Consider the following 27,765-nt stretch of genomic DNA (forward strand, 5'->3'; position numbering starts at 1 on the left):
AAACCCATGACGCCTTCATGTGTTTTCCACCTCTCCATCACATACACAAAGTAAACAGTGGTATGCTGTCTGAAAATAAAGCAATCCAGCATCTGAGCTTTCATCACAAAACAGATTTAATTATTATTATTTTCTTCTTCTTTTCATTCATATTATATCTGGGCCACCCTAAAGCACAAATTCTTTAAGGGGGCAACAATGCTGAACTTAATGTAAATTTAAACGGGATATGAACCTGGCCAAGCCTTCCCTCTCTGCCATTCCCTCTTCCACTCCACGATAAAAATATCTGATGGTCAAAGAAACAATAAAAATCCCCAAATGAGAGATTAAAAACCAAGAAGGAAACAGAGAAAAAACTAAATCATAAATACCAGATAGTCTTGTTCCATATTAACTCATACAGAATACTTCTTGGCTGTTCCTAAGCAAAAATATATGCAAAATTACTACAAGATACAATATATCAGTGTACTGCGTTTAATAACAATATACAGGTTTGTAATACTGTGTAAAGCACACTTGGGAGTGACACTCCTTTTCACAATAGGCGAGTTTGGTGCTCCTCTATAGCTCGCAATCGTTTTTTTTTTTATCCTATTTTCTGTGTGGCTGGAGGGTACCAGTACCAGACTGATACCAGGCTACCTGGTACTGCAGGGTCAAAGTCCACAAAACCAAAGAGACGACTGAACTGACAGAAACCAATCAATCATTGGGGAGAGACACACAAGTGAAAAGAAACAAAATGTGGAAGTGGGGAGAAAAATGGTGCGAGAGAATTAATGTAAGTATGTGTATGGAGATCTTCCCTTGTTTTTATTTATTTTAGTCCCTGTACATACAGGACCTTAACATGCTCGCCTCTTGGAGGAGGGGTTGAAAGGGACGAGGAGTTAAATTAATTTCCTCATGGCTAATGGGTCCATATAATATAATACCAGCATGGCTTCAGCATGAGTCAGGTCAGGAGGGGTCAGAGGGTGGTCCTTACAGAGAGAAGGAGTGCCCTCTTGGTCAGGACGGGGCCTCCCAGGTATCTCACTCAGTCAGGATGTCACACAAAAGGGAGAGAGGTACAGAAGCACCAAAGTGTGAGAGGGACAGAGAGGAGAAAGAGCAAAGAGTAGAACCAGAGATGGAAAATGGGTTTGTATTCAAGGAGAGTGGGTAGGGTTCTCAAACAGGAGGGAAGTTAACAGATTGTTTTAACTTTGCTGTTCATTTCAAGTCTTAATGTCCAAAGTATATTTTTACCCCCACACAAGTTCCTTATCTCGTTTTATTTGATTTTTTTTACATTTTTTATTTCGCAATAATAGCAGTTTAAGGATAAAAGTTATTTACAGTGCTGTTGAAATAATGAAACAACGTGTGAATCTACCATAAAGTAAGTCGCACAATACAGAAAAAAAAAAAAAAAAACACGGTCGCTCCATGCCGTTCCAGATGGCCGTACAGGATCCACAGGGCTCCGGTGGACATGGATGGGAGAGGAGCGTGGCGCTTCGTTAAGTGGGAATTATCCCGTCACGCCTAAGGCTCCTCTTCAGCTCCAGGTCCTCTAACTTCTTCCAAAGCTCCTCCCTCTCCTTCTCCTTCTTCTTCTCACTGCAGACAGTACGGGGGGGAGGCAGGACAAGCTGCAGATTACTGAGATATTACTATTGGGTTTTCCACCACTAAGTACATATCCTTATCCTGCTAGAGTCAAGAATCACAATATTACACACACCAGACAGTGTATGAGAAAAAAAAAGTGTTATTCTGCATAAAAACCAAACAGTAATTTTTCTGTACAGTAATTTTCCGTGTAGTGAGCATGGGCCTATTTGAATAGGTGTCTAAAACTATACACGCTTAATACAACAGCACTATGCAGGACCACACCACAGAGGCACCATTAATGATGCAGCATATCTTACCGCTGGCGGTCTGACTTGTAAGTAGCTGTGAGCTCATCAAACAAGGTACTGTTCATCTCCATGAAGGCTTTCAGTACGTTGTACACCAACGCCACTATCGCCCTTCAAGGCAAAATAAAAAACATGTAAAAAAACAGCCAATTTCAACTCTTTCACAACTTATGTTCTCTCTAATGAAAACAAATACAAGGTGATAAATCAAGTTTTTTGATAGGACCAATCTGTGTGAGGGTGTGTTGAGGTGGACTCACGGGTTCCAGTGTTCTTTGGAGATCCTGTACAGGCTGGCGAACATGATGGGTAAGATAACGCTGGAGTTCTCCTCAATCAGACTCATGATGTACTCGTTGTTCCAGTAGTACAGGGCCCTCTCTGCCACCTGCCAGGGACACAGAGATTTAATACACAATACCTACACCCATACGCACTAGCCTCTTTTCAGATTTATTTTGTGATCCTATGGTTGTTGTCATGACAACGACCCTAGAAGTTAGCTATACAGAACAAACAGATCTGGGACAAGGCTAAACCCTCCAACAACAACCATGTACTTACAAGAGCACCATAGATATGCTGAGATTACCACTAAAAACCATGGTCCGTGCTAGCCGGGACCCTTGGGACTTCCCTAACCCTTTGAAGATTAAATAAGGGAAGTGGTAGGTCAAGGACAGGTTATGGTAAGAGTATGGGTTAAGATTAGGGTTTAGGGTAGGGACATCCCAAGGCGGTCAGACAGCATTGACCTAAAAACCCGCCAGGATTTGTGTCCTGCTCTATGGACTGACCTGGAAGTGTGGGCTGGATACGCATCTGGAGATCTGTTTGAAAAGCGGCTCCTGGATCTTGACGAACTGTGTCGGTTCAATCACGTCTAGGATCTCCTCCAGCTCCCCCAGGTACATAACCTGAGAACACACAGTTACAAACACACCTGAGGTACATCACCTGACAGGATTTGACATTCAGGTAAATTAGATTGTGGAACACCAGGCCAGTAACAAGTAAAAACTACTGTCCCGAATGAGAAAATTACTGGCCTGGGCCAGATCACAGGAAAGCAAGTCATGCATGCAGAATTTCAATCAATGGGGGGTTTAATTTGCAGTCTGGGCAAGTACCTTATAGGCGATTATAGCCAACCATACAATCTGATATTTATAATGATTGGAAAACAAAAATAAAACCATGCCAACTCTCAATGAGGACATACAAATCTATTGTTCTGCCCATGAACAATGCAATTAACCCACTGTTCTTAGGCAGTCATTGAAAAGAAGAATTTGTTCTTTAACTGACTTGCCTAGTTAAATAAAAGTAAAATACAATTATTCGTTTTTAAACACTGAGCGCACAACACATTAGGAACACCTCTGTCCATGACAGACTGACCAGCTACGCCACCTGTTAAATACACTTCAGTATAGATGAAGGGGGGACACAAGTTAAAGAATAATTTTTAAGCTTTGTGACATGGATAGTGCATGTGTGCCATTCAGAGGGTGAATTATTATTTAATTTAACTAGGCATGTCAGTTAAAACAAATTCTTATTTTACAATGACGGCCAAACCCGGACGACGCTGGGCCAATTGTGCGCCACCCTATGGGACCCCCGATCACGGCCGGTTGTGATATAGCCCGGTGTTACGGATACCAGTATCCTGTGTGTGTGTATCCTGTGTTCTTTGCCCTCCTTCTCCCCTCACAGGTGAAAATCATCACTCCCCAATCAGTCACCAATCAATCATCAATCAGAAGACACACCTCCTCCTGTTTTCCTACCCTATCACAGTTCCTTTCCCTTGGTTTAAAAACCCTGTCAGTTGTTCGCTCTTGAGCTCAATCTCTCTGTAAATACCATGTCTGTAGGTCTCTGTGTTTCACTCTCTCGTTGTGTATTAACCTCTCTTTTGTTTGAGCACCTCCATAGCACTTTCATCACCTGTGAGTATTGTTTTGGTTATGGTGTTTGTTTGCTGGTGGGAAAAAGGGAAACCAAGACAAGTCGCCCATGGGCATACACTACCCGTAGGTAGACTTTGTTAAATACACTAGTCAGAACTGGGCGGACCACCCACTGTATTTTTGGTTAGTTAGTTAGCTGTTGTTAAAGTAGGCTAGTCGAGCTTAGTTTAAAAAAAAAATACTTATTGTTTCTTTCCTTGGGTCCAGCTCAGCCCCTTTTCCTGCTCCTCCCCCCATTACCGTGTGTTTTCAAATAAACCTTGAGTTTGATGGTAGATTTCAGTTGTCCTGGTTATTTCGTTCTCACTTTTACTTTGTCACAATTATAATTTGCATGAGTTATGTTACGGGTCTCATTACCATCCCCCCTAGACTGTCGGGCCAAAAGAGATTCGTAACACCCGGGATCGTACCAGGGTCTGTAGTGACACCTCTAGCACTGAGATGCGGTGCCTTGCGCCACTCGGGAGCCAAAAGATTTAAGTGCCTTCGAACGGAGTATGGTAGTAGATACCAAGCGAACCGGTTTGAGTGGGTCAAGAACTGCAAAGCTGCTGGGTTTTTCACCTCAACAGTTTCCCGTGTGTATAAAGAATGGTCCACCACCCAAAGGACATCCTACCAACTTGACAACTGTGGGAAGCATTGGAATCAACATGGTCCAGCATCCCTGTGGAACGCTTGACACATTTTAGTCCATGCCCCGACAAATTGAGGTTGTTCTGAGGGCAAAAAGAGGGTGCAACTCAATATTAGGAAGCCGTTGCCAATGTTTTGTACACTCAGTGAATAGCCTTAACATATGACACTTCATAAAATGTAATATCCCCCCCTAGAAAGGAGCCCAATAGCATATTGAAGAAAATGTATTTATTTAGGGCCTATACATGGTCCATATTGCAGGCAGGTGTGCTATTTTAACAATAAACATTATCACATGTAGCCTGATGCAGCATCGTGGCTACATGGCTGAATGCTGCATCTGCATTGTTTACCCCAACTGGAAAATCATTAGGTAGATCATATACTTGATATGTCCTTGCTGCTTGTTTAAAATGTCCTAAAAACTGCCACTAGCCTAATAAAATTGTGATTTGTACAGTGTTTATAAATAGAGTTATTCTGTGAATTTCAGTGAATATAGGCCTACTGTTTATGCACTCAAATGGCAGTTATGTAAATGTAAACACAAAAGGCTCTTTTTGTCATGCTAGACACTCAGATTGCAAAACTGAATCTTATTTACACAAGTGACGTGTAAATAGTTTTAACAAGCAAGCAGCTACATAGTGTAGGCCTATGTAAACCTTTCTTTGCAATTATGGCATTGCTGTGTAGGATGTCTGATATGAGAAAAGGCAGGTGGAGGTCTTTTCTGCAATTGTGAAACGCCCATGCCAATCTCTAACTCTGCTTCCACTAAGACGGGTCTGGGGCAAGTACAGTGGCAAGAAAAAGTATGTGAACCCTTCGGAAATACCTGGAGTTCTGCATAAATTGGTCATGAAATTTGATCTGATCTTCATCTAGGTCACAATTTGTTTGTCTAGTCTGCTTAAACTAATAACACACAATTTATGTTTTCATGTCTTCATTGACCACATTGTGTAAAAATTCACAGTGCAGGGTGGGAAAAGTATGTGAACCCTTGGATTTAATAACTGGTTGACCCTCCCCTTTGGCAGCAACAACCTCAACCAAATGTTTTTTGTAGTTGCGGATCAGACCTGCAAAACGGTCAGAAGGAATTTTAGACAATTCGTCTTTACAAAACTGTTTCAGTTCAGCAATATTCTTGGGATGTCTGGTGTGAACTGCTCTCGAAATCATGCCACAACATCCTATATCGGGTTAAGGTCAGGGCTCTGATTGGGCCACTCCAGAAGGTGTATTTTCTTCTGTTGAAGCCATTCTGTTGATTTACTTCTGTGTTTTAGGTCATTATCCTGTTGCATCACCCAACTTCTGTTGAGCTTTAATTGGCGGACAAAGAACCTAATCTTCTCCTTCTCCTGTCTTGATAAACTTGAGAATTCATTTTTCTGACTGATAGGGCCTGGACAGCTTGCTGAGGCAGTAAAGCAGCCCCAAACCATGATGCTGCCTCCACCATACTTTACAGTTGGGATGAGGTTTTTGTTGGTGTGCTATGCCTTTTTTTCTCTACACAGTGTTGTGTTTCTTCCAAACAACTCAACTGTAGCTTCATTTGTCCACAGACTATTTTGACAATAGCGCTGTGGAACATCCAGGTACTCTTTTGCGAACTTCAGACGTACAGCTATGTTTTTTTTAGACATCAGTGGCTTCTTCCATGGTGTCTCCCCTGACCACCATTCTTAAGTTTGTTACGTATCGTAGACTCGTCAACAGAGATGTTGGCATGTTCCAGAGATTTCTGTAAGTCTTTAGCTGACTCTAGGATTCTTCTTAACCTCTGAGCATTCTGCGCTGTGCTCTTGCAGTCATCTTTGCAGGACGGCCATTCAAAAGTGCTGAACTTTCTCCATTTATAGACAACTTGTCTTACCGTGGACTGATCAACATCAAGGCTTTTAGAGATACTTTTCTAACTCTTTCCAGCTTTATGCAAGTCAACCATTCTTAATCTTAGGTCTTCTGAGAGCTCTTTTGTTCGAGGCATGGTTCACATCAGGCAATGCCTCTTGTGAATAGCAAACTCAACTTTTGTGAGTGATTTTTTTTTTTTTATAGGGCAAGGCAACTCTAACCAACATCTCCAATTTCGTCTCATTGATTGGACTCCTAATTCCATTTAACTTTTTGGAGAAGTCATTATCCTAGGGGTTCATATACTTTATTCAACCTACACTGTGAATGTTTAAATGATGTATTCAATATAGACAATATTGATTTGTGTGTTAGTTGAAAAACACTGTCTATTGTTGTGACTTAGATGAAGATCAGATCAAATTTGACGAGCAATTTATGCAGAAATCCAGGTAATTCCAAAGAGTTCACATACTTTTTCTTGCCACTGTATGCTGACCATACTGAGGCTTTGACATTCTTGCCCCAGCTTGGAAACTGAATGCTGGTTGATAGCAAGAGTGAAGCGTCAGATTGTGAAAGATGAAATATAAATAATAGTCTGTTTTGGAGTTTGAAAATGTACTGACCCAAGCGGGCCATGAGAAAGCTTGATTAACTGGCCAGGTTAGCTTGGCAGATGTTGCCGGGCAAGCGGGCAGTCCTGAATTAGTTACTAACACACCCTAACCCAGGTACACCACCTGAGAACACACCGGAGGTACATCACCTGAGAACACAGTTACAAACACCTGAGCAGGACAACACATCAGGTTGTTACTATCTAGGTAACAGATCTAAACTCCCATTAACATTAGCAGCTCAGTGCTCCAGACCAAGGAAGGGAAACTTCCAGTGCTCTTACCTCTTTTTGACTGCAGGTTTTTGGCCAGAACTTCAATAAGCCCCTGATGACCTATAGATAGATTAGATTAATAGATGTGAGAGAAATGTGTGACTGAAGGGAGACGGTGACTGATTAAAAGACCCTTCTGACCATGGGGGAGATAACACTTACTGGTTCTGTTAACGCTGGGTCTTTCTCTAGGAACTGTACAATGCAATACGCCAACTGGAAAAATAAGTTGCAATAAAGAAAAACATAACACATTGTCAACGTCATGGTTGGAAAATGTGGAATACCAATTAGGATCGACTCACTGGACAGACGCAATCACGTAGAACAGGGCTCTCCAACCCTGTTTCTGGAGAGCTGCCATCCTGTCAGTTTTCTCCAACCCTAATCTCGTGCACCCAATTCTAATGTTTAGCTGGTTGATAAGTTCCAATTGGGATTGGAGCAAAAACCAACAGGATGGTAGTTTTCCAGGAACAGGGTTGGAGAACCAAACCCGGATGTTGAACATCAACAAAATTATGATTGCACACAGTCATACACACAGTACCTGTGCGTGGAAGAGGGACAGACTCCTGACAGTGTGGAGGGGGATCAACACTTTGACCAGAAACTGTTTGTGCTCTGCTTTGAGCGGCAGGGCAAAACCATTGATTATGCTGCAAGAGAGTGGGAGAGGAGAAACGCATCGCTAAGCCAGGATGGCAAATTACACATGTCAGTACAAAGAGACAAGAATTTAGTATAAAAGCTCACTGGAGAATCAATGTCAACAAGACTGAGGCAAAGATACATTAAGGATCAATAGCTTTTACATGGGCCAATGAAAATTACACAGGTACTGTAGCTACTTTAAGTTACCAACAAGCTTTAGCCTGGGCTACAGAACTAAGACCCACGGATGATGAAATGGTAAATCCTTTAACCCTTCGCACTTGTTGCCGGCAGATTTGGACACTAATAAGCACATAAATAGGATCGCAGTGGCTGTACAGTACCCTCTTCCTGCTAACTGGATAACTTGCTGTAAATTAAGAGGAATCAATCCATTTTGAAAGATGCGACGTTGAAGATTATAATAAATAGTGCTTTGGATGTCAAACAAGCATGTCAAACACCCGTAAGTCTAAGGTTGTCTGTCCCCAACCCCAAAAAATCTTGGTCGACCAAGAATTGTCTGTTCTTTAGACCAATCGATCGGTCAAAATGTTTAAACACGTAATTTTCCATTGACACATCCTACGTGTTTTAATCAAATCAACTATATTCACTGGGCTTGACTGATACTTTAAGCACACGGTTTGATTAAATAATTAAGACACCCAAATGAGAAGAGGGAGTGCGACCAGCAATTGATTTGATTGTACCAGCCTCAGACTTGCTACTTTGTGTTAAAAGAAAAAGACTGCGTAATTGTGTGACTAGCACCGCTCTCTCTTCCATGCTGTGGCGCCTACCAGTGTTTATCGCACAGTTCGTGTTGCTGAAACTGCAATATAATTACAGAATTCTGACAGAAAAGTTGTGTTAACGAAAGCCCTTATTTGTTTAGAAAAATTGATGCAGCAAAATGGATGCAGAGGACATGACAAAAACTTAAAATGGGGGAATGTTTACTGGTTGCTCATGAGGTAAAGGGGAAGTCAGATGCGTGAAATTTGATTAATTGTGGAAAAGACTGGAACTTAAGAAAAATAAGGTAAGGAGCAAGCACTGCGTGCATATTATGTGTGCCAAACAGGTGCAGTTAAATTACAATATAATTTTTCTGACCTTTGGGAACAATGTAAACACTAAATAAATTCTAAGCGTACCAGAGTCTAACTTCTTTTGCTAAGCCTTTATTACAGCAAAGACTAAAAACAGCTGCATTGTGAATGCAATTTCCGTAATAGAATGGTTTATTTATTATTTAAGCTAATTATTCAAGGCTAGCTTTATTTTAAACTAAAATGCTTGATTGCATTTCAACTCTTGAATGACTCGTATACAATGTGATGACATGAACAAATTAATGACTGATTGATACAGTAGCCTATACAAATATTGAAATATAGGCAGGCCTAAGTAAGTTACAGTATAGAGACAAAACAGGATGCGCTCTTAGTCCTACAGCTCAATGGTGGTTGTACAAGGCTGCTATACTAAGCCTACTAATGATGACATTACTTATTACGATAATGATCATAACAATAAGTAGATCAAGAAAAAAAGAGCATTATTATGAATATAATTTTTTGGACAATATGGAACAAAGTCAACACTAAATACATTGTATAATACCAGAGGCTGTTCTAATGAAATAAAGTACAACACCTTTATTACAGCAAAGCAAAGATAAAAACAGCAGAATTTGTCAAATGTTTTACTTAACATGTTGCGAGGCTTGATGCTCACAGAATCAGTAGGCTATTAAACACTCAAACCAGCAACAGAAGCAGGATCTGTCTTATTTATGTAGATATACAGTGCATCCGTAAAGTATTCAGACCCCTTGACTTTTTCCACATTTGTCAAGTTACAGCCATATTCTGAAATTGATTAAATTGGCGGTGTCAGAGGAAGGCCCTAAAAATTGTCAAAGACTCCAGCCACCCTAGTCATAGACTGTTCTCTCACATACCGCACGGCAAGCGGTACCGGAGCACCAAGTCTAGGTCCAAGAGGCTTCTAAACAGCTTCCACCCCCAAGCCATAAGCCATCTAATCAAATAGATACCCAGAATATTTGCATTGCCCCCCCTCTTCAACGTTGCTGCTACTACTCTCTTATTATCTATGCATAGTCACTTTAATAGCTCTACCTACATGTACATATTACCTCAACTAACCGGTGCTCCCATATTACCTCGACTAACCGGTGCCCCCGCACATTGACTCTGTACCGGTACCCCCTTTATATATCCTTGCGATTGTTATTTACTGCTGCTCTTTAATTATTTTAGACTTTATTATTTTTCTTAAAACTGCATTGTTGGTTAAGGGCTTGTAAGTATTTCACCTGTTGTATTCGGCACGTGACAAAATTAAAATGTTTTTGCCCTTTGCCCAGTTTACACACAACAACCCATAATGACAAAGCAAAAACAGGTTTTTAGAAATGTTTGCGAATTTATCAAAAATGTTAAACGGAAATATCATATTTACATAAGTATTCAGACCCTTTACTCAGTACTTTGTTAAAACACGTTTGACAGCGCTTACAGCCAGTCTCCTTGGGTATGACGCTACAAGCTCGACACACCTGTATTTGGGTAGTTTCTCCCATTCTTCTCTGCAGATCCTCAAGCTGTACCATGTTGGATGAGGAGCGCTGCAGAAAAGCTATTTTCAGGTCTCTCCAGACATGTTTAAATCAGGTTCAAGTTCGGCTGGTCCACTCAAGGACATTTAGAGACTTGTCCCGAAGCCACTCCTGTGTTGCCTTGGTTGTATGCTTAGGGTCGTTGTCCTGTTGTAAGGTGAACCTTCACCCCAGTCTGAGGTCCTGAGCGCTCTGGAGCATGTTTTCATCAAGGCTCTTGCTGAACTTTACTCCGTTCATCTTTGCCTCAATCCTGACTAGTCTCTCAGTCCCTGCTGTTGAAAAAAAAAAGTCCCTGAAACACTTCAGCGAGCAGGCCTTTCTAATCGACCTGGCCCGGGTATCCTGGAAGGATATTTACCTCATCCCGTCAGTAGAGGATGCCTGTTTTTTTTTTTAAATGCCTTCCTCACCATCTTAAATAAGCATGCACCATTCAAGAAATTTAGAACCAGGAACACATATAGCCATTGGTTCTCTCCAGACCTGACTGCCCGTAACCAACACAAAAACATCCTTTGGCATTCTGCATTAGCATCGAACAGCCCCCGTGATATGCAACTTTTCAGGAAAGTTAGAAACCAATATACACAGGCAGTTAGAAAAGCCAAGGCTAGCGTTCTCAAGCAGAAATTTGCTTCCTGCAACACAAACTCAAAAAAGTTCTGGGACAATGTAAAGTCCATGGAGAATAAGAACACCTCCTCCCAGCTGCCCACTGCACTGAGCATAGGAAACTCTGTCGCCACCGATAAATCCCCTACAATTGAGAATTTCAATAAGCATTTTTCTACGGCAGGCCATGCTTTACCTGGCTACCCCTACCCCGGTCAACTGCACTGTACACCCCCCACACCAACTCGCCAAAGCCTTCCCCATTTCTCCTCCTCCCAAATCCAGTCAGCTGATGTTCTGAAAGAGCTGCAAAATCTGGTCCCCTACAAATCAGCCAGGCTAGACAATCTGGACCCTTTCTCTCTAAAATGATCTACCGAAATAGTTGCAACCCCTATTACTAGCCTGTTCAACCTCTCGTGTCGTCTGAGATTCCCACAGATTGGAAAGCAGCTGTGGACATCCCACAATATCTTAACCGCCATCGATAAAGAGACAATACTGTGCAGCCGTACTCATTGACCTGGTCAAAGCTTTCGACTCTGTCAATCACCACATCCTCATCGGCAGACTCGATAGCCTTGGTTTCTCAAATGATTGCCTCGCCTGGTTCACCAAGTACTTCTCTGTTCAGTGTGTTCACCCCCAAAACCAATTCTTCCTTTGGACCCTCTCCTTCCAGTTCTCTGCTGCCAATGACTGGAACATACTACAAAAATCTCTGAAACTGGAAATACTTATCTCCCTCACTAGCTTTAAGAAGCAGCTGTCAGAGCAGCTCACAGATTACTGCACCTGTACATAGCCCATCTATAATTTAGCCCAAACTACGTCTTCCCATACTGTATTTATTTAGCTCCTTTGCACCCCATTATTTTTATTTCAACTTTGTACATTCTTCCATTGCAAATATACCATTCAAGTGTTTTACTTGCTATATTGTATTTACTTCGCCACCATGGTCTTTTTTTTGCCTTTACCTCCCTTACCTCATTTGCACACATTGTATATAGACTTATATTTCTACTGTATTATTGACTGTGTGTTTGTTTTACTCCATGTGTAACTGTGTTGTTATATGTCGAACTGCTTTGCTTTATCTTGTCCTGGTCACAATAGTAAATGAGAACTTGTTCTTAACTTGCCTACCTGGTTAAATACAGGTGAAAAAAAATAACAAATCTTACAGCATGGTGCTGCCACCGTCATGTTTCACCATAGGGATGGTGCCAGGTTTCCTCCATACGTGACGTTTGGCATTCAGACCAGATAGTTCAATCTTGGTTTCATCAGACCGGAGAATCTTGTTTCTCATGGTCTGAGTCTTTGGGTGCCTTTTGGCAAATTACAAAAAACACCATGTTTTTTCTTACTGAGGAGTGGCTTCCATCTGGCCACTACCATAAAGGCCTGATTGCTGGAGTGCTGAAAAGATGGGAGAACCTTCCAAAAAGACAACTATCTCCACAGAGGAAATCTAGAGCTCTGTCAGAGTGAACATCGGGTTCTTGGTCACCTCCCGGACCAAGGCCCTTCTCCCACGATTGCTCAGTTCGGCGAAGCGGCCAGCTCTAGGAAGAGTCTTGGTGGTTCCAAACTTCAATTTAAAAACGACGGAGGCCACTGTGTTCTTGGGGGACTTCAATGATGCAGACATTTTTGGTACCCTTCCCCATTCTGTCCAGGGGCTCTATGGACAATTCCTTCGACCTCATGGCTTGGTCTTTACTCTGACATGCAGTCAACTGTGGGACCTTATATAGACAGGTGTGTGCCTTTCCAAATCATGTCCAAACAATTGAATTTACCACAGGTGGACTCCCCTCAAGTTGTAGAAACATCTCAAGGATGATCAATGGAAACAGGATCCACCTGAGCTCAATTGAGTCTCACAGCAAAGGGTCTGAATAATGGTCTGAATAATTATGTAAATATTTTTAACACAATTGTAACCATTTCGAAAATCCTGTTTTCACTTTGTCATTATAGGGTATTGTGTGTAGATTGCTGAGGGGGAAATGTATTTAATCCATTTTAGAATAAGGCTGTAAAGTAACAAAATGTGGAGGGGTCTAAATAGTTTCCAAAGGCACTGCATATTATTTATAAAGCCAGCAACATTTAACAGTTAGTCTATTGATTATAGACCTAATTAAGTTGGGGTTTCCTTCCTCCTCACTTTTTATAGACAATAAGGCAAGGGCTCCACTACACCAATAAGCTGGTTAACTTTGCTATTGTGCACATAGCAATATAGTCTAGGAAAAGGCACTAATTCAACAGCGCACTGATGTTTCAGAACCATGGACAGCGACCACTATTCAACGTGGGAAAAGTGCATTTTTTATATATAAAAAAAATATGTATTAGTGTATGTGCCCATAGGTAACGTTGTTGTCGGTGATGTCTGGTGAGGACCTGCCTTACAACAGGCCTACAAGCCCTCAGTCCAGCCTCTCTCAGCCTATTGCGGTCAGTCTGAGCACTGATGGAGGGATTGTGTGTTCCTGGTGGAACTCGGGCAGTTGTTGCCATCCTGTACCTGTCCCGCAGGTGAGATGTACCGATCCTGTACAGGTGTTGTTACACGTGGTCTGCCACTGCGAGGACGATCAGCCGTCCGTCCTGTCTCCCTGTAGCGCTGTCTTAGGCGTCTCACAGTACGGACATTGCAATTTATTGCCCTGGCCACATCTGCAGCCCTCATGCCTCCTTGCAGATGAGCAGGGACACTGGGCATCTTTCTCCCGGTGTATTTCAAAGTCAGTAGAAAGGCCTCTTTAGTGTCCAAAGTTCTCATAACTGTGACCTTAATTGCCTACCGTCTGTAAGCTGTTAGTGTCTTAACAACCGTTCCACAGGTGCATGTTCATTAATTGTTTTCAAAAGGCCTTCAGGGCCGACAGAGAAGTTCTCCACTTTTTCTCCCTTCCATTTATTCCCAAAGTAGTTCAATATGGTTTGCATTGCAAATGAAGGCATAAACTGGGTCAAGACACCAGCAGAGTAAGTAGACCGTTAAGTAGTAAAATAAAGGTTAATTAAAAATAAGACCTACAACACTTAACAGCACATTACTCAACACTAGTGAGGCTCATGTTGCCTACGGTAGGCCTACAGTATATCTACAAATATTTTTTTTCATCTCTACATGTAGGTCTCCTGATTTAAACCCGATCAAACTTGTTGCAACTAAAATGTAGTAGAAATAATCTGCATGTTTGCCTGGCATGGATTGTGACTCCATCTTGTTCTTCGCCCTCTCCAACTCCGCCAATGCTGCCTGACTCTCCGCCGACGACGTGACTCTCCGCCAATAACAACATTTGGAGGATTGGAGGAGTCTACATAAAAATCGAATCTGTGAGAATATCTAAGGGGCTTTTATATAATTATAATGCAGGGTTAATAATAATCGGTTTGTTTAAAAAAATAAATATTTTGGGGATGATTGTTTCAAATAACCAAAAGTGAACACTTAAAGGGTAAAAGGCCATTCTTGAACATGGGGTGAGACATTTTTAATAATTTGTAAATAAAGCCAGTTTATTACTTAGAATGATTTCTGTTTTTAGCGGGAGAGAAACCAAAAGCTCACTGCGCCTATTTTTCGGAAAATCGTTAGTCCAAATGTAAAGTGAAATACCCCCATGTTATTTACCCAAGTTCTCTCTTAGCTCCAGGAGCACAGATGGGCAACAATAACAAAAACTGATGCAGGACTCTAGTGCCAGAGGAGAGACTCTCAGATGGAAAACCGCCTCCATTAATTGCCACAGTTTAGACTTCCGATAGAGCAGAGTTTTAACTCCCCCTTGTGATAGTGTGGTGCAATGACAGAATGCCACCGTCTACCACAAACGGCCTAAACTCGTATTAAAGGAAGAACCACTATAGGAGAGCAAAATAAAAAATAAAAATCACCTTAATTGAATACTGAGTCATAAAAGTGCATTGAAATTACTTAGGAACTGTGCACATTTGAGAGTTGTGTGACCACTGAGACACCAGTTAGTCCTCTCACTCAAACCCTTGTCATTTATTTGTCTTGTGTTGCACCTAACACACAATAATATTCTTATAATGTTAGTGAATGTATCCAGAGTATTTCTAGATTTCGTTATTGACAAATGCAACAAAAAGTAAAGTAAATGTAAAATACACTGAGTAATGTTTGGATTCAGTCTTGTGTCAGGTAATCTGTTACGTCCTCAACTTTGGTCTAATACGTTTCACATAATCTCCAAACTGTTCCTTTTCAATTGCTACCATGCTTAGGAATTTTCCTTTCACATTTATTTTGTAAGAAACACTTCAATTTATCCCTATACATATAGTCCAATTCCCACAAGTGTAAAGGGTTAAGACAGCGCCTGAGAACAAAGGCATCAGAACTAACCATAAATTAATCCAGGGTCACATACCTTCCCAAGATCTCCAGTAACTCAGCAACCCCGTTAAAGTGCTCAGTCTCATAAACAAAACTTTACGAGAGAGGAGAGAGTGGATAAACGTTAGTGAAACATCAGTGAAAGTGCCACAACGGTCTAAGTAGAGGAGAATGAGGAGCGCCGTCTTACCGTAGAAAAATATTATTGATCTGTTTTCGTATAAAAGCCCTCAGCCCCAGGAACTTCCCATAGATTCTGTGTAAGACTGTTTTCAGGTAGTCTCTCTCCCGAGGATCCTCACTGTCAAATAGCTCCAAGAGCTACAGAGAGCCAGGGAGAAAGAACAAAAAGGGAAAGAAAAAAATATGAAACAACTACAAACTCCTCAAACTTGTACAACACTAGTCTACATTTTTTAAAGTGCAGCCTCAATGTAACAGTCTCACTCACCTGTAGAACAAATTTCTGGTCTATGTACTTTTTGGCAATGCTGGGCTGGAATTCTTGACTCTCCAAGAATCGTATGAAGAACTCATACACCAGCTATGATACAGTGAAAGAAAGAGCGAGATGGAGATTCATAAAACAAAGGTAAGGCTATGGAGCAGAGGAGGTCAAAGGTCACAGAGGCAAAACATGGGTAGGGTCACTAGTACCTTAAGTGGTAACCATGGTTACAAGAAGGCCATGGGGAGGGGCTTATGACTAGGCAGGTTAATCTCAATATGTGGTCAAATGAACTTGGCTGTTGCTTTGGAAATGTAATAAAGAAAATAAAACTTTTACCAGGAAGAATTTCCTTGAGATGGGCATCGTATTTCTTAATTTCTTACGGCTTGGGGGCAGTATTTTGATGACAAGCGTCTGGATGACAAGCGTGCACAAAGTAAACTGTGCCTGTTACTCAGGCCCAGAAGCTAGGATATGCATATAATTGGTAGATTTGGATAGAAAACACTAAAGTTTCCAAAACTGTTCAAATAATGTTTGTGAGTATAACAGAACTGATATGGTAGGCGAAAACCTGAGGAAAATCCATCCAGGAAGTGGATTTTTTTTTATGTGGGTGGTTTTCAATTGAATGCCTATTGAGTATCTAATGAGTTAGGACCAAGATTGCAGTTCCTATGGCTTCCACTAGATGTCAAGTCTTTAGACATTGTTTCAGGCTTGTTTTCTGAAAAATTAAGAAGAATGAGACCTTTCTGTCAGTGGACTGAGGAAGCATGCAGTACTGGTTTGCGCGCATGACCATGTGCGCACCCTTTTTCCTTTCTATTGAATACGCTATTGTCCGGTTAAATATTATTGATTATTTAGACAATTGACAACAATTAATTATCAACATCGTTTGACATGTTTCGACAAACTTTACCAGTACTATTAGGATGTATTCGTCTGCATCCTTTGACAGCCTTTGAGCCAGTGGATTACTGAACAAAACGCGCCAACAAAACTGAGTTTTTGGGATATAGAGGGACTTTATCGAACAAAAACAAACAATTAATGTGTAGCTGGGACTCGTGACTGCAACAAGATTAAGCTCTTCAAAAGGTAAGTGATTCATTTTATCGACATTTCTGACTCCTTTACTTGGTTGGAAAATGTTTATATGCTTTTGTAAGCAGGGTGCTGTCCTCAGATAATCGCATGGTATGCTTTTGCCGTAAAGCCTTTTTGAAATCCGACAAAGCGGCTGAATTAACAAGAAGTTCATCTTTAAGCTGTTGTATAACACTTGTATTTTTATGAATGTTTATTATGACTATTTCTGTATTTTGAATTTGGTGCCCTGCAATTTCACCGGATGTTGTCGAGGTGGGTGGCTAGCGGCACGTCTGCGCCAGAGGGGTTAAGGAGGCAGAGCCGCAGTTCCAAAGAAACGGTGGTGAGAGAATGAGCACCTGACAATAGACCCGTAATAAAATCTTACTAAATCAGGGACCGAGAAACAGAACACGCGTAACACCAGCTCAAATGTCCACATACAAAAGAACATATCAAAAATAGCTATGACACCAGGAAGGTTCTCATGGGGGGGAGACGAAATTCAGTCTCCAATTGAAGACAGAACGAATACTTACAGACACTTATACATCAATTCTATCCTATGCTGTTACCTGTAAGTGCGGCCATGAGGCCTCGAGTGTGGGTTCATCCTCCTCTGGGTCAAACTCATTACTGTCCGTGGGCGGAAGGGTCCGGAATATGTTGTAAGACACCTGGAAGAAAAGGGTAAAGGGGTAAATCAACAGATTTCAAAATCAACTGATTTCACTGGAAAGTAAGGCAATTGACACAGAGTAATATAACAATCAGTTTTATAGCCAACTCCGGCACTTCAATACTGATGTGAAACCAAAATGTTGACTAATGAGCATTGTTCTTGTCAACTAGCTAAATGAAATTAAATACAAACAGCAGAAAATTCCCCACCCTCTTCCTCTCCACCTACCATCCGTCACTCCCACTTCCTGAAGATCGGGACTTCCTTCCCCCACACCTTAAGTAGGCTCACCTGATTTCAATCAAGGTGGTTACCTGATTGAATTGTTTTGAGAAGTTTTTTTAAATTAAGTTTATAATCCTCTCCTTTGAAGTACATCTCCCTTCAAATGGATGTGTTATTGACTAAGTTTATCCTCTCTCCTTTATACCTACGCATTTGGTGTCGACTTTCTATAGTTTTACATGGTTTGACTTGTTTTAGCCACTAGCCGAGTCTTACCTTTTTTTGTAGTCCTTGGTTCTTGAGACTATACTGATCAAAAATATGAACGCAACGTGCAAAGTGTTGGTCCCAAGTTTCTTGAGCTCAAATAAAATATCCCGGAAATGTTCCATATGCACAACTTATTTCTCAAAAATCTTGTGCACAAATTTGTTTATATCCCTGTTAGTGAGCATTTCTCCTTTGCCAAGATATTCCATCCGATTAAACAGCATGATCATTACACAGGTGCACCTCATGCTGGGAACAATAATAGGTCACTAAAATGTGCAGTTTTGTCACAAAATACAATGTCACAGATGTGTCAAGTTAAAGGCTCCAATTGGCATGCTGACTGCAGGAATGTCCACCAGAACTGTTGCCAGAGAATGGAATGTTAAATTCTCTACATAAGCCGCCTCAAATTGTTTTAGAGCCTTGCATACTCACCAGACATGCTACCCATTGAGGAGTGGTACAATATTCCACAGGCCACAATCAACAGCCTGATCAACTATGCGAAGGAGATGTCGCACTGAACGAGGCAAATGCTCGTCACACCAGATACGGACAAGTTCTGCTCCACCCCTCTGCCTTTTTTTTAAGGTATCCGTGACCAACAAACATATCTGTATTCCCAGTGATGTGAAATCCATAGATTAGAGCATAATGAAAAATCAAATCCAAATACATTTTTATTGGTCACATACATAGTTAGCAGATGTTATTTGAGTGTAGCGAAATGCTTGTACTTCTAGTTCCGACAGTGCAGCAATATCAACAAGTAATCTAACAATTCCACAACTACCTAATACACACACATCTAAGTAAAAGGGTGGAATAAGAATATGTACATATAAAAATATGGATGAGCAATGACCGAGCAGCATAGGCAACACGCAATAGATGGTATAAAATACAGTATATAAATATGGGATAAGTAATGCAAGATACATAAACATAATTAAAGTGGCATTAATGAAGTGACTAGTGATCCATTTGTTAGAGTGGCTAATCATTTCAAGTCTATGTAGGAAGCAGCCTATCTGTGTTAGTGATGGCTGTTTAACAGTCTTATGGCCTTCAGATAGAAGCTGTTTCTCAGTCTCTTTGATGCACCTGTACTGACCTCGCCTTCTGGATGATAGCGGGGTGAACAGGCAGTGGCTCAGGTGGTTGTTGTCCTTGATGATCTTTATGCCCTTCATCTGACATCAGATGCTATAGGTGTCCTGGAGGGCAGGTAGTTTGCCCCCGGTGATGCCTTGTGCAGACCGCATCACCCTCTGGAGAGAAATACGATAGTGGGCGGTGCAGTTGCCATACAGGAAGCTCTCAATTGTGCATCTGTAAAAGTTAGTGAGGGTTTTTGGGTGTCAAGACACATTTCAGCCTCCTGAAGTTGAAGAGGCGCTGTTGCGCCTTCACCACACTGTATGTGTGGGTGGACTATTTCAGTTTGTCCGTGATGTGTACGCTGAGGAACTTAACTTTCCACTGGTGTCCCTTCGATGTGGATAGGGAGGGCGGGGGGAGGGGGGGGTGCTCCCTCTGCTGTTTCCTGAAGTCCACAACCTTTGTTGTGTTGACGTTGAGTGAGGTTGTTTTCCTTACACCACACTCCGAGTGACCTCACCTCCGACCTACAGCCTGTCTCGTCGTTGTTGGTGATGAAGCCTTGTCACAAGAATGTTATTATCATTGGGATTGAACAATCAATCAATAGCTTTGACCAATCCCCGAGGTCTGTAAAACCATGGGTTTAATAATAATTAGTCAAAGACTCAGCTTATGCAAAAGGTCAGTACAATTTATTGACAAGAACGTTCTGAAGTCCACAATACAAAGACATCCATTTTATAGCGGCGCACATACTTCCACAAACAGTAGAAATCATACACACATACACATCCTACACACATACTGTATCACTACCCAGCCGACAAAGATTATGGAGACCGTGAGAAGCACTCCCTGTCATCCCCCAAGATTAGGGAGGCCGTGAGAAGTACTCCCTGCCCTCTCCCAAATCTGTGGCCCCTAGCCAAGGTCGGCACCGAATTTTGCTCAGACAGTCTGTTTAAGATACTATAAACAATATATTGTACATATTGTAATATTGTATTGTTTTACCCTAATTCTGACTAAAACTACACACATCATTAATTACAATTTTACTGACTATAATCAATTTCGTACAATTATATGGTTTCAGGGTGGAATATTCTAATCATTAATTTAAACATAAATTCTATTATCAAGCCTACTACTGTGTCTGCAAACTTGATAATTGAATTGGAGGCGTGCATGGCCACGCAGTCATGGGTGAACAGGGAGTACAGGAAAGGGCTTAGCACACACCGTTGTGGGGCCTCAGTGTTGAGGGTCAGCGAAGTGGAGATGTTGTTTCCTACCTTCACCACCTGGGGGCGGCCCGTCATGAAGTCCAGGACCGAATCGCACAGGGCGGGGTTGAGACCCAGGGCCTCCACCTTAATGAGCTTGGAGGGTACTATGGTGTTGAATGCTGAGCTGTACTCAATGAACAGCATTCTTACATAGGTATTCCTCTTGTCCAGATGGGATAGGGCAGTGTGCAGGGTGATGGCGATTGCATCGTCTGTGGACCTATTGGGGCGGTATGCAAATTGCAGTGGGTCTAGGATGGCAGGTAAGGTGTGAGCTGTCGTCAATGAACAGTATTCCTACAACAGCATTCTTACATAGGTATTGCTCTTGTCCAGATGGGATAGGACGGCGTGCAGTGTGATGGCGATTGCATCGTCTGTGGACCTATTGGGTTCGTGGGTCTAGGGTGGCAGGTAAGGTGGAGTTGAAATGATCCTTGACTAGTCTCTCAAAGCAATTTGTGATAACAGAAGTTAGTGCTACGGGACAATAGTCATTCAGTTCAGTTACCTTTGCCTTCTTGGGTACATGAACAATGGGGGCCATCTTGAAGCATGTGGGGACAGCAGACTGGGATAGGGAGAGATTGAATGTCTATAAACACACCAGCCAGCTGGTCAGCGCATGCTCTGAGGATGCAGCTAGGGATGCCGTCTGGGCAGGCAGCCTTGCGAGAGTTAACATGTTTAAATGTCTTATTCACGTCCGCCACGAAGGAGGAGAGCCCACAGTCCTTGGTAGCGGACCACTTCGGTGGCACGGTGTTATCCTCAAAGCGGGCAAAGTTGTTTAGTTTGTCTGGAAGCATGGCGGTGTCCGTGATGTGACTGATTTTCTTTTTGTAGTCCGTGATTGTCTGTAGACCCTGCCGTATACGTGTCTGAGCCATTGAATAGCGACTCCACTTTGTCCCTATACTGACATTTCACTTGTTTGATTGACTTGCGGAATGAATAACCACATTGTTTGTATTCGGCCATATTCCTGGTCGTCTTTTTAAAAAAAAAATCTATTTTAATTTTTACCCCTTTTTCTCCCCAACTTCGTGGTATCCAATTGTTTTTAGTAGCTACTATATTGTCTCATCGCTACAACTCCCGTACGGAAAGCCATGTGTCCTCCAATACACAACCCAACCAAGCCGCACTGCTTCTTAACACAGCGCGAATCCAACCCGGAAGCAAGCCGCACCATGTGTCGGAGGAAACACCGTGCACCTGGCAACCTTGGTTAGCGCGCACTGCGCCCGGCCCGCTACAGGAGTCGCTGGTGCGCAATGAGACAGCCCTACCAGCCAAGCCCTCCCTAACCCAGAGTCTCTGATGGCACAGCCGGCGCTGCATTACAGCGCCCTTAACCACTGCGCCACCTGGGAGGCCCTGGTCATCTTTCCATGGTTAAATGCGGTGGTTTGCCAATGCCACCATCTGTCCACGGTTTCTGGTTAGGGTAGATTTTAATAGTCACAGTGGGTACAACATCTGATGCACTTCCTTAAACTCACTCACAGAATCAGTGTATAAATCTATTATTCTCTGAGGCTACCCGGGAACATATCCCAGTCCACGTGATCAAAACATTCTTGAAGCGTGGATTCTGATTGGTCAGACTAGCGTTGAATGGTCCTGGTCACAGGTGTGCATCCTGTTTGAGTTTCTGCCTATAGGGGGAGAAGCAAAATGGAGTTGTGGTCAGATTTGCTGAACGGAGGGCGGGGGCAGGGCCTTGTATGTACGCAGAAGTTAGAGTAGCATTGATCGTGTTTTGCCAGCCTGGGTACTACAATCAATATGCTGATAGAAAATTTGAGATCAAGGCTACCTAAATTCTATGTTAAAATCCCCAACTACAATAAATTAAACCTCAGGTTACATGGTTTCCAGTTTGCGTGGGAGTTCCTTGAGGGCCGTCGTGGTATCGGCTTGAGGGGGATATACACGTCTGTGACAATAACCGACGAGAATTGTCTTGGGAGATAACGCGGTCGGCATTCGAGCTTAAGGAATTATTGGTCAGGTGAACAAAAGGACTTGAGTTCCTGTATGTTACAATTACACCATGAGTCGTTAATCATCCCGGTGGCTGTACAGACTCCCGACAGCATGTCCCCAGAAAGTATGTTACAATCCCGGATGTCTTTCTGGAAAGCAACCTTGGCCCTAATTTCATCTACCTTGTAATCTAGAGACTGGACATTAGCGAGTAATATACTCGGAAGCGGTGGGCGGTGCGCGCGCCCCCGAAGTCTGACCAGAAGGACGCTCTGTCTACCTCTTCTGCGGCGACGTTGTTTTGGGTCAGCCTCTGGAATAAGTTAGAATGCCTTGGGTGGTTTGAACAAAGGATACGTTTTGGGAAAGTTGTATTCCTGGTAAATTGACGTCGCTCTGATATCCAATAGTTCTTCCCGGCTGTATGTAATAACACTTAAGATTATCTGGGCTAACAATTTAAGAAATACATAAACTAAATACTGCATAGTTTACGAAGGACTAGAAGCGAGGTGACCCTCTCTGTCGGCGCCATCTTCCCTTATAAGAGTCAACTGACTGATTTCCTTATGAACTGTAACTCAGTAAAATCTTTGAAATTGTTGCATGTTGCGTTTATTTTTCTTCAGTGTAGTTATCCTTTGAATATATTTGATGTCGAACTGACATCTATTCCGTATTATTTACTCCCAGAATCCTAGGCTAGCAACCATCATATCCGATTACATCCCTTTTCTAAATAAATGGTAAACTAGGAGATGGGTCCTAGTGTTCTTACAGACTACTCTGAAGCTGAGTAGTCTGTAAGAACCAGAAACCCTCCAGTATTTTACAAACTAAGATTGTAGCGTGGCTAGGAGTTAGTTTACTTTAAGGCACAATGTGTTGTGGCCTCACCATTTTGACAACCTCCGGGTAGGCCTGTTCTGTCAGGTAGCCCCTGCTGACGGTGACATAGTCCACCAGTTCGTTGAGCGTGGAGCGCTTGTACTCTTTCATCTTTAGGTCAGACAGCGTGTCCATGAAGTCAAAAACAGTACAGCACTGTTGCAGCTTCTTCAGGAACAGCTCCGGCTGCTCCGGCGCTGGCACGTCTACACACATAGGGAGAGAACGAGAAACGGTCAGTAGAGGCCTACTAGTATAGGGAGACTTCTAGTGGAGAGGGGGAGGACAACATTGGAGTAGAGATGGAGAGTGAATGAGGAAAGGAAAATGTGAATTTAAGGACCTTCACTTGTTAATTTTTTATATATTCACGCTGATGAACCAATCCAAGTAACTCAGTCTTCCATGATTAAGTAAGAGATGAGCTGCTATAGAGGCAACGGGCCACACGAACCTACAGGTCCCTCATTACTGCAGCATGTCACTGTAGTCAACAGATTACTGTGGATGTTGCTCACGCTGTTAACAGCGTAGTACAGGCAGAAGCGCAAAGACCATACATACAATACAAATCAGAGGACCCTGATCCAGACATGAAATCGCTTCCATCAGAGACCAGTTTGCACAAGATCTTAAATCCAGGCTATATGTACTTGTACTTACGGTATATCTATATAGTCAGTCAGTGCCTGCAGTTTAAACAGGTGGTATAAAAAGTGGATAAAAGTGACCTCATCACAGGCCATCCCTAAGACTAAGTATCTACACTAAACTATCTATGGTCTTCTCAGCCAAGCATCTGTCAACATGGCATAACACAGGGCAATACAGGTAACTGCCAAAATAAAGGCAAACCCAACAGTGTCTGAATAGGGTGTTGGGCCGCCACGAGCCACCAGAACAGCTTCAATGTGCCTTGGCATAGATTCTAAGAGTGTCTGATTGGAGGGATGTGACACCATTATTCAATGGGAAATTCCATAATTTGGTGTTTTGTTGATGGAAAACGTTCCAGAATCTCCCATGTGTTCAATTGGGTTGATCTGGTGACTAACACACCCCTTTAAAGCCCCTATGCTCCTTTCAAGACCCCTCTTTCAAAGTCACGAGATCTCTTCTAGACACGGTAGCCAAAATAATGGGCAACTGGGCATTTTTACATGGCCCTAAAACATGATGGGATGTTAATTGCTTAATTAACTCAGGAACCACACCAACTCCACCATGCTGCAGCTCCTTACCAAGAGGGGCCGAGAGCCCAGGGACCAAGATGTGGCCATCATAGAGGAAGGCCACACACCCATCAAGACTGTGCGTTAGTGTGTGCGCGCATTCTTATAACCCTAACATTACTCCTATTATTGATCCTTTGCTCTCTCATGATTGGCTCACGGTCTGCTTCACTCGGTCTGATTGGTCTAGAGAAGGTCCACTTGGTCCTGATGGACATGCTGATGTCACTGGTTGCCATGGAGACTGTTGGCAAGGTGAAGAGGGCAGCGGAGGCAGAGCAGATGGGGGGGGTTCCATGGAATAACACCCTCTTTTGGGTTAACCAGGTAAGACCAGAGCACAACCAGGTCATTCTAGAACACAACTAGAACATTCTAGTACACGAACTGGTCATTGTAAATTACGACCATCGTACTGTTAACGTGATTGTCTCGCTCTCTATCTGCAGTTAAATCAGATGTTGAGAGCGAGCACTGAGGATGAGGAGGCTCCAACCTGCACAGACCTACAGCCTGTTAAACCAACAGTTAGTGTACACACACACACACTAAAGGTTGAATGGCAAAAACCTGGATACTGAGATTTACCGGCCAAAACCAGTCCCTTTTCCCAGGATAAATAACTGCGAGATAACCATAAATAATTAGTCATACAGAGCAAAAATAAATGCAACAACTAACTTTACTGAGTTACAGTTCATAAGGAAATCAATTGAAATAAATTCATTAGACCCTTATCTATGGATGTCACATGACCCCCCAAAAGGGCTTTATTACAAGCAGAAATACTCCTCAGTTTCATAAGCTGCCCGGATGGCTGGTCTCAGACAATCCCGCAGGTGAAGAAGCAGGATGTGGAGGTCCCTGGGCTGGTGTGGTTACACTTGGTCAGCAATTGTGAGGCCAGTTGGAAGTACTGACACATTCTCTAATAAGACGTTGGACGCGGCTTATGGAAAATAAATTACCATTAAATTCTCTGGTAAGAGCTGTGGTGGACATTCCTGCAATCAGCATGCCAACTGCACGCTCCCTCAAAACTTTACACATCTGTGGCATTGTGTTGTGTAACAAAGCTGTACATTTTAGAGTGGCCTTTTATTGTCCCCTGTGCAATGATCCTGCTGTCAAATCAAGCTTCTTGATACGTCTCACTTGTCAGGTGGATGGATTATCTTGACAAAAGGAGAAACGCTCACTAACAGGGATGTAAACAAATTTGCAAAAAATGAGAAATCCCTTTTCTGCATATGGAACATTGAGCTCTTATTTCAGCTCATGAAACCAACACTTATGTTGCGTTTATATTTTTGTTCAGGATATAAGAACAGCATGGCGTGAAATGATATGAAATGTTTAAATACGGCTTCTCTGCGGCCTCTGCATGATGAACCATTAAAGCTCAGGGTGGGAACAGACAGCCCATCTCAAATTGGAGCGCAGTTCACAGTGCATGTAGATCTATCATATCATGGTAACTTTTTTTCTTGTCATAGTTAGACCTACATTTGCTGCAGCATAGTCTATAATATAAAGACCGGATGCGTGTCTATTTTACCCATCTCCATCTGGCTTGAGCAGTCACTTCATTATTTAACACAGCCTCACTCGAATATCGTTGCTTTAAAATCAGTGCATGCGCAAGCACTCCCCCTCAATTCCATTCAGACAACAAAATAGATAATCCTGTTCTCGATTCAGTGTCAAACGTTTAGACACTACTCATCCAAGGGTTTCTTTATTTTTATTTTTTAACATATGGACTCATGTAGTAACTAAAAAAAAGTGTTAAACAAATCTAAAAATATTTTATATTTGAGATTCTTCAAAGTAGCCACCCTTTGCCTTAATGACAGCTTTTCACACACATTGCAGTCTCTCAACCAGCTTCATGAGGAATGCTTTTCCAACCTTATTGAAGGAGTTCCCACATATGCTGAACACTTGTTGGATTCTTTTCCTTCACTCTGCAGTACAACTCATCACAAACCAAAGCACCCCCACACTTCACAGTGGGAACCACATATGCGGAGATCATCCATTCACCTACTCTGCATCACAAAGACACAGCAGTTGGAAACAAATCTCTCAAATTTGGATTCATCAGACCAAACATATGATATAGGCTACTGCACATGAACTGTAATACTGTATTGAATTATATGGGCTGGAATTACGCACAGCGTTGAAACCATGATAAAGCAGGGAGAGAACATGGGATTCTAATGCAGCACATGCAGCCTACAAAGTTACAAGTATAGGCTAGTGAATTACATTGACATGTTGAAGTATACGGGCTATTTGTATAATTGGTAGGCTGATATATTTCCCTAATGTTATAAGCCTATTTGGCCCTTTCGCTCTCTCGTTGCTTCATTCCTTCCTCGCTTTCAACAGTTAAATTATATCAAGTTTGTCTTTAATCATTCTAATGACATCCATATTATAGTACTAGAATTAGATGCAGAATGCTTTCACTTCTCTTCCCGAAGATTGAATGGTTATGGGTCTGAAATGAACTGCTATAGCATACTGCCAGTGCGAGTTCGCTCTTCTTTCAAACTGCCCGTGATTTCTATTGGCTGCTATATTTAAAATTCCACCAACAAGAGCTTGGGTACCTCTTCAAATAGTCTAAGAAATACATTTTTTTAAATGTCCAGAGATGCTATTCTAGTCTAACTTTTCATGCATGGGACTCCAAAAGCTAAGGAGTGTTTTTATAAGGAGAGATGCCAGTGGAGCACAGGTATGGGCGTATTACGCAAGAGGCAATGTTTGATTTTTATGCATACCCAATCTTTAATTAGCTAAATATGAGGCTTATGCTGCATTGAATGTATTACCTGAAAGAGGTAGGCCAGGACATCAATCTAAAAATATTGTATATACACACAGTACCAGTCAAAAGTTTGGACACACCTACT

General features: G+C 42.1%; 1 protein-coding gene across 4 annotated transcripts in view; it reads right to left on the reverse strand.

Annotated features, from left to right (window-relative positions):
• Positions 1 to 464: 464 nt before the first annotated feature.
• LOC135525794 (serine/threonine-protein phosphatase 2A 56 kDa regulatory subunit epsilon isoform) overlaps positions 465 to 27,765 on the reverse strand; it is a 74,945-nt gene continuing 47,644 nt past the window's right edge. For 3 of the 4 annotated variants that reach the window (XM_064953663.1, XM_064953661.1, XM_064953659.1), the window contains 12 exons: positions 23,616 to 23,812; positions 17,729 to 17,830; positions 16,059 to 16,151; positions 15,798 to 15,928; positions 15,642 to 15,701; positions 7,849 to 7,957; positions 7,461 to 7,514; positions 7,308 to 7,358; positions 2,714 to 2,833; positions 2,177 to 2,304; positions 1,926 to 2,027; positions 465 to 1,611 (listed from right to left, as the gene is read on the reverse strand). In XM_064953663.1, the coding sequence (XP_064809735.1) occupies positions 1,512 to 1,611; positions 1,926 to 2,027; positions 2,177 to 2,304; positions 2,714 to 2,833; positions 7,308 to 7,358; positions 7,461 to 7,514; positions 7,849 to 7,957; positions 15,642 to 15,701; positions 15,798 to 15,928; positions 16,059 to 16,151; positions 17,729 to 17,830; positions 23,616 to 23,741 (1,176 nt within the window). In that variant the 5' untranslated portion in view covers positions 23,742 to 23,812 and the 3' untranslated portion in view covers positions 465 to 1,511. Of the gene's footprint in view, positions 1,644 to 1,925; positions 2,028 to 2,176; positions 2,305 to 2,713; positions 2,834 to 7,307; positions 7,359 to 7,460; positions 7,515 to 7,848; positions 7,958 to 15,641; positions 15,702 to 15,797; positions 15,929 to 16,058; positions 16,152 to 17,728; positions 17,831 to 23,615; positions 23,813 to 27,765 lie in introns of all 4 variants that reach the window. The other variant, XM_064953662.1, reaches the window with a different exon arrangement.

The sequence above is a fragment of the Oncorhynchus masou genome, chromosome 32 (genome assembly GCF_036934945.1).
Source record: "Oncorhynchus masou masou isolate Uvic2021 chromosome 32, UVic_Omas_1.1, whole genome shotgun sequence".
Lineage (NCBI taxonomy): Eukaryota > Metazoa > Chordata > Actinopteri > Salmoniformes > Salmonidae > Oncorhynchus > Oncorhynchus masou.